Genomic DNA, 18519 nt, shown 5'->3' on the forward strand with positions numbered 1-18519 from the left:
TCGTCGCTGCAGGAAACATTCAGTTCATCTTTTCTGCAGGTTGAAACACTGGTCGAGGTTGTTGTGATGGACGACATGAACGTTTGAAAGTTCTGCCCGTTGTTCACCTTATTAAATATGTGATGAGAGGAATGGAACCAATGCTGTAAGATCTTCAGGTGACAGGATGCTAAGCCATTCACGCTAACGAGCAACAGGAGGAAGCCATTTGTATCTTTAGCTGTTTGCAGTCCAAGCTAACTACTTAGCTCAGGGAGCTTTTGTGACTGACAGATGCTAGTATGTTCATGCTAGCAGGTGTGTTAGCTCACGCCTGCAGTTGTTAACTTCATCACCGAGCTTGTAGAACCAAATATTTCACAAGGAACTCCCTGAAGACGTATTTCAGGTGTGAGATTTGCAGGACGTAGCAGTGCAGCTAAGCTAAAATAGTTAGCAGAGACAGTGCCTAAACACTCGATAGATCATGGGTAAAGTGAGCGACGGACAAAACCTCCTCAAACGTTGATGCAGTCCTTTAGATTCAACCCGATCGTCCGTCCGTCTGTCGTCAGTGACCTTCATTTAGCAGCAGTATAACAATACGAACCTTTAATGTCACATGATCAAATAGAAGCCATTTACTGTAGCTAGCGCTCAGTTCCAGAGTTCAGACAGGTAGAAGTGGCCGTCGCTCTCTGTTAGCTTTGTGTCTGAGCGGCTCGTGTTCGTGCAGTAGACTAGCTAACCAAACAAAGCTGAGAAGAATCATCAAACATTACGGGAGGAGAGGTTTCACACACCTGACCTGAGACGCAGCGGGTCAGGAGGGAGGGAGGGAGGCAGGCGTGAAGGAGACTTTAGTATTGGAATGCAGCCACTGTGGTCTGATACAGCGATGATTACATGTTTTTATCATGTTGAGTTCTTTACTGTGTGTACTTGATCTTTTTCTGAGTAAATATTCTGGAACAAACTCTGTCATGAGTTCTTCTTTGTAACAAATATCTGCAGACTGAAGCTGCTGGACGAGTGTGGACGACGTCAGTCTGTCGGACACGTGTACGTGTTCATTTATTTTTGCAGCGTTTGTTTGGAGCAAAGATGAACTGAAGCACATTTTTATTCTAAAAAGTGCTTTGAAACGACTTCAGTGGTACGTCACAGTTTGTCAGCAGTCGTCATCTCTGCAGGGGACCAACAGGAAGTGGAAATCTCATTAACAAAGACGAGACGCTGATGAGCTAAAAATAGATCGTTGATAATAAAAGAAAAATAAAAACGTTTTCGTTAACGAGACGAGACTAAAGTGCGTTCACAGAAAAAACGGCTTTCGAAGGAGGCGGGCCTCAGAGGACACTCCATTCATCGCCTGCGTAAACGTTAAAGCCGTAATGAGACGCTCTGGTCTACGGAGCACTTCCTGTTTGCATCACCAGCTGTTCCCTCCCTTTTGCTTGTGTCACCAAACGCTGCTCCTGTTGCCTAGCAGCAAATAGCTAGGGGGCTAACTAACTAGCATAACTAATGTCACGTAAATTAACCTTTTAGAGCCCTTTTGATTTTTGAAACATTTGTATCGCAGCTTTTCGATTGCGTTGAAACCAAAATCGTTTACATTAAAAGTGTTCTCCTCAGTAAGAGTCCGCCATGTCGTTTGAATTGGCGTGCAATGAATCTCGGGATACGCTGAGCCGCGAAGGATGCACCCGATGGATCCGAGAGCTGAGATGTCAAAGGTTCCTTGAATGCAACAGCAGGAAGAACTTTAGAGAAGATAGTTGGACCCAATCCAGTTTCAAGTCATCTCTAACTCCAGCAAGAAGAAGAACAGCTGACACACCTGGCAGATGGATGGAGGATCATCCAGACAGAAATATGTCAAAGCTGAAGAACAGAGACGGACAGGATGTTTTGATTGGACAGTGAAGGCATCAGAGGGAGGCTGCAGAGGCGTTCAGGTGATGTAGGAGACACGGCTTCTTTCAGGTTTTTAGAAAGCAGAGGATCCGATCACGAGTATAATGACCTGTCGAATGCTCTGCGGTTTCCCCTCCGCAACAGTTAACATGTTAACCTTCAAGGGCACCTGGCTTTCACCTGGAGTCTAACACCCTGCTGACGTGAGCACCCTGTATCTCTCTTTCTTTATTGAATATTTAATCGTACAAACATGTGTTTGCATGTAGTGCGGGGCTGGACGGTGGCTGTGTTCTCACACTGCGCTGGGCGGTCGTCTGCAGTCTGCAGCTGTTCAGATGTGTTTTGTTAGCATGCTACATGCTACAGTTTGGCTAAATCAATGTGCATTGCTAGTACTGTATAGTATGCAGTTTGGAACACAGCCAATCAGGCTCTACACGTTAGCAAGTTCCCAATGAACTGTGGGTAAGTCCCACAGGAAGCCATGAGTTGAGCCATGAGCTCTCAGAGCACGCCGTGGTTTGACAGCGTGTGAGTGTGCAGGTTTATCGGGTGAAAGTTTCCTCTTTAAGGTTTCCTTCTCTGTCTGTAAAACATTAACTTTATGTCGTGTTTTGGAAAAATGTCGGCCTGAAATAAAATTCAACGTCATCATGAAACAGGAAGTCAGAAGTGGTGTTCCTGTTTGCTCCGTCCTGCACATGACAAGGTGAACCTTTCAGGCGTGTTAGTGTGGATGGAGATTATTTCATCCACACTAACTCCTAAAACATCTTGTTTGGGTTCAAACTGAAATCATAGTTTTGTAAAAGTCGTCTCCCACAGGTTCCCATGAATCAGATGTGTTGTTCCTTTAGACGTTTGGTTCCATGTTGAAGCCGGCAGTGTGCGTCGGGCTGCTTTCTGCCTCTTAAACCTCCCTGCTTGTGTCTTTATGAGACACAGACGCTGATTTTAGTCTGACACAGTTTGTGGAGCAGCAGGACGTGAGCTTCTGACACAGTCACCTCGTTTCCTCCATCAGCGGCTCGGTGGGAGGACGTGGGCTCGCTTACATAATGAACAGCCGCCGTGCAGCATCACAGACGCCCTCCATCCTCCTCCATCCCGTCCTGTTAGAGATAAAAACCAGCAGCAGAAAGTAGGTCAGTCTGATCCAGGTCTGCGTGTGTGTGTGTGTGTGTGTGTGTGTGTGTGTGTGTGTGTGTGTGTGTGTGTTTTCAGCACCTGTAGCTCGTCTCCATCACATCCCTGGTTGCCTGGATATGAGTTCACCTTTTAAATAAATACATCTCAGGTTTAATGAAAGCGTCTGGTTCACTTTTCCTCCGCCGACGTGTTCCAACCTGAGGCTGGTTAATCTTTCACAATCAAAGCCTCTGAAATCACAGTTTTCTGCGCGGCTCCTGAATGACTCATCCCTCGTAACATTTAGAAAGGAGAGGACAGAAGCGGCTCGCTGTGACCTTTAAAAGTCCCAACTGTAAGTAGAGACAGAAGTTCACAGCCGAGAGTCTGCAGAGCTGAAAAAAGGTGAATTATAAGGAAAGATGTGGAGGCTCAGTCTTAATGAATCTCCCTGTAAAACACTGAAAGCTTCACATCTTACTGACCCAACACGTCACCTCTACCTGAGATCAGGTCACCTTCAGTGTTTTACTGTCACATGATGCTTTTAAAGGCCTTTCACAATCCAACACTAAGGAACGTTTACTGTCGTTCAGGCTTTTTGTTGGAATATTCCAGATTTATAGTTTTAATCGGATGAATGAAGCTCTTAGTTTATTGTTTATGATATTTCTGCACCAGCAGGATGTTTAAATGTAGAAATATGACAGCCTGAAGATTTGATTTGTTATTGAAAATGTTGTTAATAAAGTTTTGCCTCTGCAGTAAAACGTCTTTCACTGATTCTCCTCAGAAGGAGGCTGTGCGCTGTGTGCCGGTCGACGGGCTGCAGCCTTCGAAGGAGGCGGTCCACGGAGCGCGCTCCATTCATCGCCTGCGTAGACGTTAAAGCCGAACTGAAATGAGACGCTCTGGTCGACCCTTGCATTACCAAACGCTGCTCATGTCGCCTAGCAACAGCAAGCTAACTAAGTAGCATAATTCAACGTTGTGTAACTTAACCTCTTATTTTAAAGATAACCTGTTTAAAGGGCCCTGTGGTTTCCTTCAGCGTGTGTAACACAGCTATTCGATGGAGGTGAAACATTTCAAAGTGTGATCCTCGGCCGTGTAAGAGTTCGCCATCTCCTTTGAATTTCGCACAATGCATCTCAGGATACGATGGGCCGCGAAGGATGTACCCGATGGATCCTTCGCGGGTCGGGGAAACGGAGGACGCATTCGTCGGCCGCATCTGTGACACAATCGGCCTTCAGATACGGCCTCCGAGGCTGCAGGCTGGGACACAGCTTTGATGTCAACACTTTGAGGAGGTCAATTTAAAAACTTTATTAACAGAGAACAAGAACAAACTACGAAATGTGCAAATGAGTTTGTATTTAAGCCTGCAGCAGCAGGAGCTCCGATTGGCCAGCTGTTGGCAGGAGTCTGTCCAATCAGCTTCGAGTAAACAGACAGAACCTTTGTGTGGTTGCATTTTAAATTAGCCTGAACTCAATTCATCATTTCAGAAAAACATGAATTAGCAGGAGTTAAGCTGCTTTGACTTTCATAAAGTAAAAATTCAATGAATCCTTTAATTTAGAGAAAAAATGTGCGCGTGTTTACATCAGTGAGCTGAAAACTTCTGTTACCTTTCTGATGGCGTCCGCGCGGAGTCAAGCCTGCTCAGACTTTTCATTTAGTGCACCCCCGAAAACAAACTCATCCGATGTTCATGGTTTTTATTTTAGCCCGAACTTTTCCTCCAGATAACCTTTAACGCCTTTAGATTATTTAATGGTGACGATTTACGAGTGTCTTCATAAATGATGAGAAACAGACAGAGAATGGTGTGTGTGTGTGTGTGTGTGTGTGTGTGTGTGTGTGTGTGTGTGTGTGCGTGTGTGTGTGTGTGTGTGTGTGTGTGTGTGTGTGTGTGAAGCTACTCAGGCTTTAATCTGCAGGTTCACACAAAGATCAGCTTCAGGAAACGCTTCAGATCTCAGCTTAGAGAGACGAGCGACCCGATGAGAGTCTAGAGAACGAACATCAGACGCTCTGTGAGGCGGACGTGGATAAAAACGGTTGTTAGAGATCCTCTCGTGGATCTGCCGTCTGTGTTCCCAGCGTGAACCCTCCGTCAGGGCAGAGCAGCTCAGTGAGGCGAGAACATGGAGCTGAACCAGGCCGGAGGAGGAGAGCGGAAGTTCATGCAGGGAGCCTGTGTGTGTGTGTGTGTGTGTGTGTGTGTGTGTGTGTGTGTGTGTGTGTGTGTGTGTGTGTGTGTGTGTGTGTGTGCAGGCTGAAGTGTGTGACGCTGCAGGAGATCATCGCGTTTTCTCATGCGTTTGCTTCCACTTCCATGCAGCTGAGTGTGTGTGGCATCCTGCTGAGTCAGAGTGCGTGTGTGTGTGTGTGTGTGTGTGTGTGTGTGTGTGTGCGTGTGTGTGGAAACAAAGCCCAGATTGGGGATCATTTTAGGATTTAAGTGCAGCACAGCTGAAAAGTTCTGCATATAAAAACCGAGTAAAATTCAGATCTGGTTTTGAACCGTCGCTCACAGCTGCTGTTTCCATCACACAGCGCCATCTTCCCTCTCCTGTGTGTCTAAAGTGATATTGAAGTAATAATAAGTCATTCATTCATAAGTACATTAAATATTTGAACTATTTGTGACCTTGTTTGTGGCCTCACCTGGTGTCAGTTAAGATGAAACCTGGTGGGCTGATCTATGAGTGTTATGGGACAAACAAAAACACGGTTGTGTCTCCGGTCTGATAAAAGACTCCCGTGGGTCAGTTCTTTAAAAGCACTTGTTCCTCCTGTTCGAAGCTGACCGAGTATACTAAAGAAAACATGCCAATAAAAAGCAGAAATGTGAAAGAAGAAGACTTTATCTCTGTGGGAAGGAGGACGTGTGCAGCAAACAAAAACACTGGGATGTGTCTGAGGACTTCCTGCGAACGCTCGGCCTCGATGAGTGGCAGCTTCTCTTCAGCAGAGTGGAATAAAGACACTTCAGAGTTAATTAAATAAAGTGTGATTGTGTGTAAATGTGTGTTTCCCTGGAGATGCCGTGTCCTTTGTGTGGCACCCACAGATTAAATCAGTCACATGTTCGCTTTGAAAGCCACTAACAGGCCCAGCGCTGAGAGAAACCAGCACAGTGTTAGGTAACGCTCACAGCTCAGTGTGAGCACAAACACAGTCTGACCCAGTTTCAGACTCCAGATCAGCAGAGGAACCTCGGGAAGCCATGATCAATGAGCAGATATTAACACATGAATACTGTTTTACACGTACGTCTACATCTGATTAAAGCTCACAACTCTCTCTGAGCTAACGAAGAATTACGAGTAAAGTGAAGCAGACACCAACAGTAGTAACAAAAGCCGTCATGTGAGGCTGCGTTTGGTTTAATGTTGATGTTAAATAATACTGAATAATACACCGATCAGCCAAAACATTATGACCACCTGCCTAATATTGTACAGGGACAAAACCTGTGCTGCTCTGTGTGTTCTGACTCCTTTCTGTCAGAACCAGCATTAACTTTTTCAGCAGTTTGAGCTTCTCTTCTGTTGGATCGGACCACACGGGCCAGCCTTCACTCCCGACACACATCAATGAGCCTCGACCGCCCATGACCCTGTTGCTGGTTCCCTGCTTTTCCTTCCTTGGACCACGTTTGGTCGGTTCTGACTGCTGCAGACGGGAACACCGCACAAGAGCTGCAGGTTTGAATCTGACCCAGTCATCGAGACAGTTTGGTTCTTGTCAAAGTCGCTCACATTCTGACACTCGCCCATTTTTGCTGCTTCCAACACGTCAACTTCCAGAACAAACTGTTCACTTCCTGTCTAACATATCCCGCCCACTGACAGGTGCCACTGAGGCGAGATAATCAATGATATTCACTCCACCTGTGGTCATAATGTTATGGCTGATTGGTACACAACAAATATTGACTCCTTACATCATCCAAAGTCGTTCTGTGTGCTTAAACTCAATAAATAGAAAAAGCTTTGATTACATCGGTTTAAACTCGACGTCAAGAACGCCTCCTAAATAGCTTCATGAGAATCAGAATCAGAATCAGAATTACTTTATTGATCCCCGGGAGGAAATACAGCCGTTACAGTCGCTCTGACACACAGACAAGAAAATGTATCGAGATTTAATTTAACTAGTGACATAAGCTCTATCTATGTGCCCATCACAGAGAGGTAAGTAGGCGTATCTGAGGAACATAATGTACCATGTATAGGTTTACAGGTTTTCTAGGAACCTTTAGAGCGGTGTACTTGACCTGGACATTAAGTGTACAGTTCCTCTTGGACAGGCGTGTTTCCACAACCTGACACCTGCCCGGCGTCCCTCGGCCCTCCTGTGAACACTCAGAGTGACAGGATGAAACCCGGCCTGTGACACGTAGCGCTCAGCTTCACACGTCGTATTCACAGAAACACAAAGCGGCTTCCCGCTCGGATCAGGTGTCTTTGTTCCAGCGGTGAGAACCACATTGTCGTCCCCGTGCACATACATGAAGAGTACTGAGACGAGGACACGGGAGAGTTTGACGTCCTGTGGACAGTATGAGAGACGAGACGGGATGCAGAGAGAGTGATGAGGAAGAGAGGAAGAGTATTTGATCCATTATCAAAGACCATGAAGATGAAACATTTTATAGAACAGATGGTTTAAAACAGTTTAGTAACAGTTCCGTTTCTGTGAAGTGGGTTTATTCTAATTTCTTTCTCACCATAGACTGTATATAAGAAGTGCAGCCGCAACATTGATTGCTAGCAACAGTTTGGAAGCATTGAATTTGATTGTTTTGAAAACATCGCAATTTTCTTTTAAAGCCAGAATTAGTTTATTTGATCAAGAAAGCAGAGTTGGAGATGAGCGAGGGGCTAGCAAAGTTAGCAGCTAACATTAATGCTAGCTTGGTAAGCACTTGCGTCCTTCGGGGGGGAATAATTTTTGCTAGCATAAAACAAGCTGAAGCCTGTCACCATACAACACTTTAAAAATCAGCATTTCTTTTATCTTATTATCCGTTGCCATGGTGTTGGTCACTGGAGGAGATGGTTGCTTGGTCAGTTCATCTCAACAAATCATGAATGGATTATCATTAAATCTGGTACAGCCAATACTTTTGGGATGAATTCTTATGACTTTGTTGATCCTCTGAAGTTTCTCATGGTGTCACCGTTACCGTTCACATCGGTGGTTTTAAGTTAAATGTTTTATCAGCTGTCGGACGGATGTTGAAGAAATGTGTCTCAGATATTCGTGTTCCCGTCAAGACGAACTGTTAAACTGATGATCATCAGGTCAATATTTTAATGTGTTTAATACTTAACATACGAAACATAGTGAATATTATGTCTTCAAAACGTCAACATGCTAGCATTAGCGTTGTGAGCATGTTAGCATGGTGAAGCTCAAAACCACCTCACATTTCTGCTGGCTGTTTGTTTTCTCCAGGCAGCTGTGGATGTTCTTATCAGTGTCAGCTGCTCTGTGCGCAACATCTCTGAATATCATGCTTTTCTGGGACTAGCATGCGTTTCATAACATGTAATCTGTCATGTATCATGTCATCATGTCAAACCCCTCATTGAGCCCCTCATCACTGATACAGTATTCATTACAATCACTCTTTATCCTGAAAGTGTGAAATGTTTGGTTTCAGTTTACGAGCGAGACGCCGCAGGGCAGCAAGCGAAACGTTGCCCCCTTTTGTTCCCTGAAATGGGGTTAAGAGGCTTTTCATCCTCCATCTCGTACAGTAAGAGGAGCGATCAGTGGAAAAGTACAGTAAGATCTCTCCAGAGTGGCAGGTTCAGGGAGCCTCTCAGGGAAAACAGGCTGGATGGAAACTTGATACTAGTGAGCAGAGTTTGGTGATCTGTTGGCCTGATTTTGTCTGAATGAGTTGAAGCTACAAGGAGACTGAAAAAAAAAAACACATTAAAAACAAATTAGACATCCAGGCTAACGGTTTGATGGCCCTTTATTTCTCCCCTGCAGGTCTTCCTTACGGCTGGGAGGAGGCCTACACTGCAGATGGAGTGAAATACTACATCAAGTAAGAATACAAAGATTTAACAACCAATTTATGATCACGAACACATGAACCTGATGAACCTGATGAACCTGATTAACCTGAGTTATCCCCCTAACTGCCAAAACTGATGGAAGGTTAACAAAGTGATTCAACTCATATTGTGCGGAACTTTAGCGATACCTTATTAGCATTTGATTTACAACGGCATAAGTTAGCATTCAACAACTTTCAAGCTAAAATTTGACAGTGTTAAACAAAACAATAGCACAGGCCTACATTTGGCTAACTGTAATTTCAGCTAGCTAGCATTTGTGTTTGACAGTTTTACACAAAACAATAGGTTATGCGTAAATTATTAGCGTACTCTGATTTCAGCTAGCTTACATTAGCGTTTGGCAGTTTGGCGCACTAAACAAAAGAAAAGGCTTAGCTACATTTTAGCTAACTGTAAGTTTAGCTAGCGAACATTAGAATTTGACAGTGCTACACAAAAAACATATTTTTAGCAAACTAATTTTAGCTAGCTAATATTAGTGTTCGACAGTTACACACAGCAATAATTAAGGCATACATTTTTAGCTAACTGTAATTTCATCAAGCTAACGTTAACGTTTGACTGTTACCCAAAACTACAGGAAATTCAGTCAATTCTTTTCTACCAATCGGTAGCTGCTGTGTTGTGTTTGGTTTTACGATGAAATATCACCAAATGTTCCTCACGTTTGGTCGTCGTGTGGGTATAAGACCATTTTGAACCAATTAGCTTCTTGCACTCTAGCACATTGCCTTTTGGTGATCATAACAAGGACTACAGACCGTGATGGCACCAGTTAAAAGACTACAGGTCCCATAGGCAGCAGGGCAGTCTGGACAAATGTTGTCCCCAGCTGAACCATATAAGCTGATTGCCCTTCTGAAGGAGAGGAAAGAGAGTTGTACAGAGAGGAAGAGGGCTTTACTTTCACTGAGACAGCCGACCAGAATTTTGATTTAAACATGTTTTTGTTGTTTACATTCTGTCTGAGAGAGTTAGTTTAACTGTTATGAACACGCGGAACATTGAGTTTGGCGTTTGGCGAACACACTAAGCGACTGTTTTTATTTTTCTGACCTTTGACAGTCATGTGACCCAGACGACGTCATGGAGCCTTCCTGTGACGAGCAGCAGCAGCAGCAGCGTCCTGGCGTCTCCTCCACCGTCGGAGTCCTCCGAGCTGGAGGCGGAGCGGGACGGGGAGGTAACGGATCGAAGGCCCGGCCCGTCCATAGAGACCGAGATGTAGAAACCTGCAGCAGATTGTCCCCCCTGTCACCTGTCATCGATGTTTCTGTAGTGACTTTGTGCATCACCTGTAGTAACCTGTGCTGTTCGGCCAAGCTTCATTCAGACCCATGGAACTTTATTTAAATTGAATATTTAAATATGTTGGTTAATATATTGCAGAGTAATTGTGTTTTTCTTGCAATAAGACTGTTGTGTCAGAACTGTAAATATTAAGCTAAAGCCAACAGCTGGTTAGCTTAGCTTAGCATAAAGAAACAGGTGACAAATCCACCTACCTGAGACCTATAGAATAGGACCATGAATATGTGTCATGTGTTTGTTCAAATTAAGGTTCAGAGAAGATTAAGTGAAAAAACTTCAGTTGAGGTATAAATGAGGATTTACTGTAGTGTTTTATCTGATTGTAAAGCTCAGATGTGATAAATCACGAGTGATAATAAAATTAATAATTCACAAAGTTTCAGAATAAAAGTCTGCTGTATTTCTTCAGTGATTCTGCCTCATTTCATGCAGCTTTTCCACTTGCTTTTAATTAGCTTTTAAGACGTTTAATTTTGGTGTACAGATGGCCATTTCAATATTAACACCAGCCCCAAGTGGACATCTGAGGAACTGCCGTTTTTGCCCCTTCCTGTTTGCCTTCAGCTTTCAGTCCTCAGCTTGCTGCAGCTCCGTTCTTTGTCTCGCTTCAGTAGCCTGGGAAGCTTTACTCACTGTGTTGAAAACGTTGCAGGCTCGTAGAGCAGCTGGTATGTTTTCATTCCCAGCGACAGGAAGGCTTTCTCAGTGGTCGAAGCTATTCTGAGAGGGTCTACATTCCTGCCTCTGAATTGTTCTTCTGGCCACAATGGAGCCTGAAGTTTGCTGCCACAAGCTTGTCCAAACTAACAAGAGCTCTTTTTTCCTCTCTGCAGCGGGTAAAGCAAAAGCACTGAAAGGAAACACGAGCGAATCAACCCGTCAGTTGTCCCACCTGACAGAGAAGATAAGAAAAAAAGGTGACAGAGGAAGTTCTTTATTGTTTTAAATTATTTTTATTTTAACCGATCGCACAAGAAACGTTTTTTATCAGGAAGCACAAAAAGTAGAAAGAGTGGTATTTATACATCTGAACAAGATCACATGAAAGCTCTAACATCATTATCGATTTCCCAACATTATGATATGTGGAGCTGCTAGCTTCACTGCTAATTTCTATATATTTTAAATAGAACCTCGCACAGCAAATGATGCTTCTATTCTGCTGCGGGCTGAGGGAACAGGATTTCATCTTTTGTGACCAACTGAATGTTAAAACTTTTATTTATAGTGAGCTAACAATGAAAGGTTTTTGTTGAAGTCATAACTTTTATTTTTTTTAACTTTTTATAACCTTTAGTTAAAGGATTGAGGTGGATTTCCTGCAGCGTTTGGCTCATAGCACAACAGCTAACATTAGCATTGAACCATGCCCTAGCTAACACTACGCTTAGCTAGCTACTATCAAGAATTTACGCCCCTTCTCTGGTGTCGTGTGAGACGAGCAACCATTAATGTCAGCTGGGGAGTACATGAATGCTAACATTGGCTGTTGAGTTGCCAGACATAGTTTCAAATATGACCCCATGTTCTGTCACATTTTCTCTTTACATTAGCAATAAACAATAAATTGATATGCTGATCAATCAGGAAGCTTTGAGATGATAACTAATTAAACAATTTTGAAACCTGGAACCTGCAACTTTATAACAGCAGTTTGAAGTTTAACAGTGAGGACAACAACTCCCATGATCCCATGCTACTCCATGATGTCATCAAAGGTCTTCTGTTATTGTTTTGTTGGACAAACGTTGGTGGAAGAAATTAAATTCTTTAAATATGTGTAATAGTTTGCCAGGATTGCTTTCGGTTTGATTACAAAGGAGGAAAATACTCAATCACCTGTTCAACTAACTTTGATTTATTTATTTTTTGCCTCCATCATGGCTGTAAACATGTTTGTGAGGAGTTTGTCGAGCGCATTTGGTCACTTTTTAATCAGGAAATGGAGCTTATAGGAAAAAACCTGTAAGTCCAGTGGCTAATATATAAAATAATACAAAAAAATGAAGGCCTGTAACAATGTGAAGAGCGTGTCCTCAGAACTCATACGGTCACATATTGTGTTATTATAGGGCTGCTACATGTGTTATGTCAGAGGCAGATCAATATAAAGAACAACTCTCTGGCAGTGTTTCCATTCGCTGTGGGATTTCAAACCCGTTCTTCTCTGTGTTGTTCTTTTGCTGACGTAAGTAACAAAATGAAAGTCTAATAATAAGATTATTCTACTGTTTAGCTGCGGGTGAGCAGGTCATTAGGGGAATCATTTATTAAGCTCGCTGGTGTGTGTTTTTGGGGCGTTTGGAGTGTGTGATTGTGTGTGCTGGTGTGTGATGTGAATGGTAGTATTTATAGTGTGTGTTCGAGGGCTGGGAGTGGAAGGGCGAGTCAATATTCTTCCTGCCCGTGGCTCCAAGTATTGATTTCCCTTCTCGCTAGCAAGAGCACCTATAAATATCTGCTGCGCTCAGAAACACTAATGACATTTCTCACACACACACACACACACACACACACTCACACCAAAACACAAACCTGGATGCGCGATCATTATTTAATGGTATGTTTTTGAGACATTTCTGAAGGCGTAAAGCTCGTCGACCACCGGCTCACATGAGCAGTCGTGTAATTATGACAAATATATGAAAACGTGTGGAGAGCGAAACATACAATGCCTTTCACAGGGGTCAACTTATACACACGCTCGTGCTTCAATGAAGTGAAGTCTTGCAATAAACATTAAATAAAAACTTTAATCTGGAACAAAGAGCCAGGTAATGGGCACAGCTAGCCTGTTCTTTAGCTAACACTGGAGCTTTAAGGGCATGCTGTCAGCTAGTTATTATTTCTAAGCTGTTGTTAAGCTAGCTATTACGAGTTAGCTAAACTGAAGCAAAGCTTAAGTCAGGAACTAGCTAACAGTAGAGGTCATTCATAAACACTGGCTCTGGTGTTAAAGTGAGCTTGTATGGGTTATTGGTTAGTTCACATTGGAAATGAAAGGGTACGCAGTCAGCTAGCTTACATTAGTTTGCTAATAAATAGTAAACGTTAGCTTTAGCTGAAATTTAAGGCTAAAAAGCTAACAATAACGGTCATTTGTGGACACAATCTAATTTAGAAATTCTTGATTATTACTGGCTCTAATGACAATGACAAGCTAAAGGCAAAGCTAGCTTACATTAGTTAGCATAGTAAAGAAAATTACACGTTAGCTTTAGCTGAAATTTAAGAAATGAACTAGATAACAGAAGTAGACGCTTGACACAATCACATTATTTATTATTTCTGTCTCATGTGTTACACATTGAGCTCTTAGGTTTGTTGATCAGCTTTATATTTAATGATTCAAACTGGACTGAGCTCACAGTCTTTCTGCTGCTATCAGTGTTAATATGGCAGCTGTAGATTTAGTCCTTAAAAATGGTTTTAGTCACATTTTAGTCATTTTCACCCGTTAAGTCCAGTTTTAGTCAAAGTAAACAAAGTGGTTTTCTGTCTAATTGAATCAGCCTGATTCCGGTTCACTCTGCTGTGAAGTCCTTTCATCCGTCCTTAAGTGTTACAGCGGCACAAACTGCACATCCCTCTCTTGTCTCATTTGCAGAGGCAGTGTTGGTTTTTACCGTATAAAAACGTTCCATATAATCATCATCGCTTCTCATTCAGACAGTCGGACTGAAGCAGACAGTCGATGATGATGGTCGCTCCTTTTTCTGTGAGCACGTTTTAGTCCCGTCTCGTTAACGAAAACAAAACATCGGTGTCGTCAGAGATTTTATTATCAAAGATCTATCGTTGACTCGTCGACGCTCCTTTCCGTCGTAGGTAGTTGAAGAACATTTTTTTCATTAACTCTGCACTTAATAGATGGACAATGAAACCATTTGCTAACTGAAGCTGTAAATATAAGTCCTATAATATGATGTACAGCAAATAACTTTTAACTATTAAATACAAATTTTCTGCTACTTACTTCAAGACTTCTGACTAAAGGTGAGAAGGAGACGCTCCCCTCTCGGTCAGGACAAGACGACATCTTGCAGAAAAAATGAAACAAACATAATTAGAATATCGCAGCATTATTTATTGTAAAGGAGAGAGAATAGTAATCGTGTGTGAGTGACTTCGACCTCAGCTGAACTAAGAAGCGAACAGATTACTGAGCAGGAAGTGATCTGATCCACTTTCTAGTTCTTTCGAGGTACTGCCTCCAAACAGCGCCTACGTCACCTCTCTGTGAGTATTACACAATGCATTCATTGGAGCTCTGTTACAGTCACCTTCTGACCTGCAGAAACACAGGTAGGATAAATGATCATAATTATAGTGGACTGATGGACCAATGATGGAGGACGGACAGCAGAGGCCTTCATAGATTACTGGAAGCTGCATCAGCTGCGCTGCATGTATTGGATCATCTGTTCATGTACGTGCACACATGCGGTCCTGCCTCTCGTTCAGTCCGAACAGTTACACAACCTGCAAAGCCTCTTTACCTTGACTGAACCTGAAGAGGTCAAAGGTCACAGACCGCATCGACACACTGTGAGGACCGGATTAGAAAGCTGAACCCAAACAGATCAAAGTCAGCCTGTGATTGGATGATGATGATTCTTACATGTCTGTTATTTAGTCTCTTTGTGAGGGGAGCTCGCTCACCGTCATGCGTTCAGCTGTAAACAGGTCTTGGCTCAGCAGCGTCGAGTCTTAAGAGGCACCACAAGGTCAGCTCTCTGAACTGTTTCAGGCCAGGTTGGGTTGTGTAAATTTCAACTGTGCACTGCTAGTAAATATTGCAGATACTACACTCACTGGGACTACATGATCATGTTGTTGTTTTTATCAGCACGAAAACTCAGAGCAAAGAAACAAACGCTTCGAGTGCTCACAAAAACCTCAGCGTTAGTTTGATGACGTCCTCTCACAGTGAAGAACATTTTGACAGCGATCAATATGGATCAGTTCTATTATCGTATTTAATCTTTTCTGCATTGTTTGGATGAAGCAGATATTCACGCTGATGGAAAGTTCGCTGACTGTAGTGTTAGTGTCAGTTACGTCTCCTCTCGCCGTTCCTCCTCTACTCTGCTACTCGGGAACAGAACGCTGCAGGAGCCCCATTTGTCCACAGAGCTGTCAATCATGAGGCCACACCCCCTTTTTATAGCATCAAATAACTTATTAAAAGTAAACACAAATCAGCATGATAAGAACTAACTATAATGACAGAAAAATGTATTTGACGTGTATTTTGATTTTATAGATTGACTCATGTTACATCTGTTATATTTATATCCCGTCTGGCCTGGGAACGTCTCGGGATCCTCCAGGAGGAGCTGGAAAACAGCTAGGGAGAGGGACGTCTGGGCTAACTTGCTTAGATGACTTGCCGGATGGATGGATGGATATTCTTTCTCTCTTTTAGCTCCATTTTCTGTCTCCGCCACCTCCTGAGGAAGTAATCTGGATGTTTAGCTGCTAAATGCTCCTCTATGTTCCTCAGCCACCACCTTACCCTCCCTTTAGTGATCCAAAACACCAGAGCTGTCAGCCGTTTAACCAAATCAATCAGTTAGATGAGACACTTTTTGGAATTTGGTCCATTTTTAACAAAAACTTCTGATTAGAGCAGCTTAAACGTACATTTGCCCAAAAGAAATGACCTATTGACCTGTTTATGGTAAAGTTCGGAATTGAAAACTTAAAAGTGTGCACATACTTCAGGTGATGGAGCGTGTGGTTTGCGGATCTAGCGAGCGTGTTGGATGAGTCACGGCCGTGTCTGGCCTCGTCACGGCTCTGAAGCAGCACAGCAGGCGTGTTAAAGCCGTGTCCTACTTTTCCTGTGTCACAAAGGTCGTCACAACATCGCTGTGCTTTAGCAACCGCTGTTACTAAGGAGGCTGTAATGAGAGCAAGGCTGCTGTTAGGAGGAGAAGGTGAGCCGGTTCATCCCGTCTGAAGCTTCATCTCTTTTATTGTCCCATTATACGTTTTTATTACATTTGCACCATAAAATATTTCTCTCCAACATTTCAGTGTAAAATAATTGATACTGATTCATGAGTACTTATAGGACTCATCCCCTTCTCTTGTTTCTTGTTTCTTGATCTCCTTTCCTCTCCTCTCCTCTTCTCTCCTCTCCTTATCTTCCTCTCCTCTCCTTTTTTGATTCCTCCTCTACTCTCCCCTCCTCCACTCTACTCCCTCCTTTTTTAACTGCTCAACTTTCTTCTTTCCTCCGCTCCTTTGGCCCCCACTCCTGTCTTCTATTTTGTTCCCTTCATTTCCTTTCTTCTCCCCTTCACTCTTCTGTTTTTCTGCTTCCCTTCTCTCCTGTTTTCTTTCCTACCCTCCTCTTCTCTCTTTTCCCCGTTCTCTCCTCTTTATTTTTTTCCTCTCTTCTTTCCTCCTCTCCTGTTTTCTTTCCTCTCCTCTCTTTCCCCTCCTCTCCAAGTCTCCCCTCTTCTTTCCTCCTCTTCTATCCTCCTCTCTTCTTTCTGTCTCTCCTAGTCGCCTCGCTTCTTTCCTCCTCTCCTGTTTTCTTTCCTCTCCTTTTTTCCCCTCCTCTCCAAGTCTCCTCTCTTCTTTTCTCTTGTACTAGTCTACTCTGGTCTCTTCTTTCCATCTCTCCTTTAGTCTCTCCTTCCTCTCCTCTCTTCTTTTGTCGTGCCTACTCTCCTTGCTTCTTTTCTCCTCTCCTGTTTTCTTTCCTATCCTTCTCTCTTCTCCCATCCTCCCCAAGTCTCCTCTCTCCTTCCTCTACTCCGAGTTTCCTCTCTCCTTTCCTCCTCTCCTCTCTTCTCCTCCTCTTCTATTTATTTTCCTATTGTCCTAGTCCTCTTGCTTCTTTCTTCCTCTCCTCTTCCCTTCTCTTCTTTCCTCCTGTCCTAGTCCCTTCTCTACTCTTTATTGTCCTCCTCTCATCTCTTCTTTCCTCCTCCCTCCTCTCCTCCTCCTCTTCTTTCCTCTCCTCCTCTCCTCCTCTCCTGCTTGATTTGTTTTTCTCTCCTCTCGAGCACATGAGGTTCAATGTGCTCAGGCTGCAGGAGGGGGGGGGGAGAAGGGGGAGGAGAAAGGGAGACGGAGGCCTCTCATTGGGTAAAAGTAGGTCAGACCGGCCCACTCATGTGGCCAGCATTCCTCTCTCAGCCTGTGTGTGTGTGTGTGTGTGTGTGTGTGTGTAGTAGTGTGTTATTAATCAGCTAAAATAAAGAAATAAATGTTTAAATATAAAAATCAGGCGTCAGTTCTCTTCAGTTCCTGTGAGCTTCAAGTGATTTCAGGAGGAAGAACTCGTCTGTTCTGATCCGTTTGAAGGATTCATTTCTGACAGAAACTTTGACACTGTTTGCGTCTCTTGCAGATCAGAGGTCGGGATGTTCGGGAAACAAGTGAAAACACAAAAGCATCAATCTGTTTGGGATGTTTGTGGATCGAAGTGCGCTGATTCATGCAGCTAACACATGCTTTAATAATAATGAGTCCTGCAGAAGTTCTAAACATTTATTAAATTAAACATAATGTAAGTTTGCATATTTTTAACTATTTTCTTATCGTGATCGCGTCGGAGGCGACGAGGACCGAACGTCTTTCATGTTTTATTTTGGATCAGTTTCAACGTGTATGCGGACACATCCAGGACACGCACACCTTTCTGTTTATACTTAAAGGTGTCTGCATACAAGGGCGTCTTCACACATACAGTATTTAATCAAACATATTCATCATGTACTTGTTGTGCTGACAGATCAGAGACTAAGTGTATGTTGCACCGACCGTAGTGACCACGCTGAAGAGGAAAGAGCAGTTTCTGATCAGGTTCCTGATATATCAGTGTTAACATATAAATACGATAATAAAAACAGTGTGTGAGACGTGTTGGACGCTCTGTTCGTCCAATAAAGCGCACACACAGATTATCTGTCTGATATTTACATGAACAAATCTCCAAAAGGCTCCAACAGCACAAACACGGCCCAGAGGTTACGTTCAGTGACTGAGTTAGCTGAGGGGACACCTAGCAGACAGCTAGCAGCTCCCAGCTGTCACTCAAAGAGGC

The 18519-nt window shown here is 43.3% G+C and overlaps 1 protein-coding gene across 1 annotated transcript in view; it reads left to right on the forward strand.

Annotated features, from left to right (window-relative positions):
• The window catches only part of stxbp4 (syntaxin binding protein 4), a 42572-nt gene extending 32201 nt beyond the window's left edge, over window positions 1-10371 (forward strand). The window contains exons 21-22 of the mRNA XM_069664356.1: window positions 9052-9109; window positions 10209-10371. Of these exons, the coding sequence (XP_069520457.1) occupies window positions 9052-9109; window positions 10209-10371 (221 nt within the window). The remainder of the gene's footprint in view (window positions 1-9051; window positions 9110-10208) is intronic.
• Window positions 10372-18519: the final 8148 nt, after the last annotated feature.

This window comes from Semicossyphus pulcher, unplaced genomic scaffold (assembly GCF_022749685.1).
Source record: "Semicossyphus pulcher isolate SPU_LCO1_2020_fin unplaced genomic scaffold, fSemPul1.0.p SCAF_16, whole genome shotgun sequence".
NCBI classification, from domain to species: Eukaryota; Metazoa; Chordata; class Actinopteri; order Labriformes; family Labridae; genus Semicossyphus; species Semicossyphus pulcher.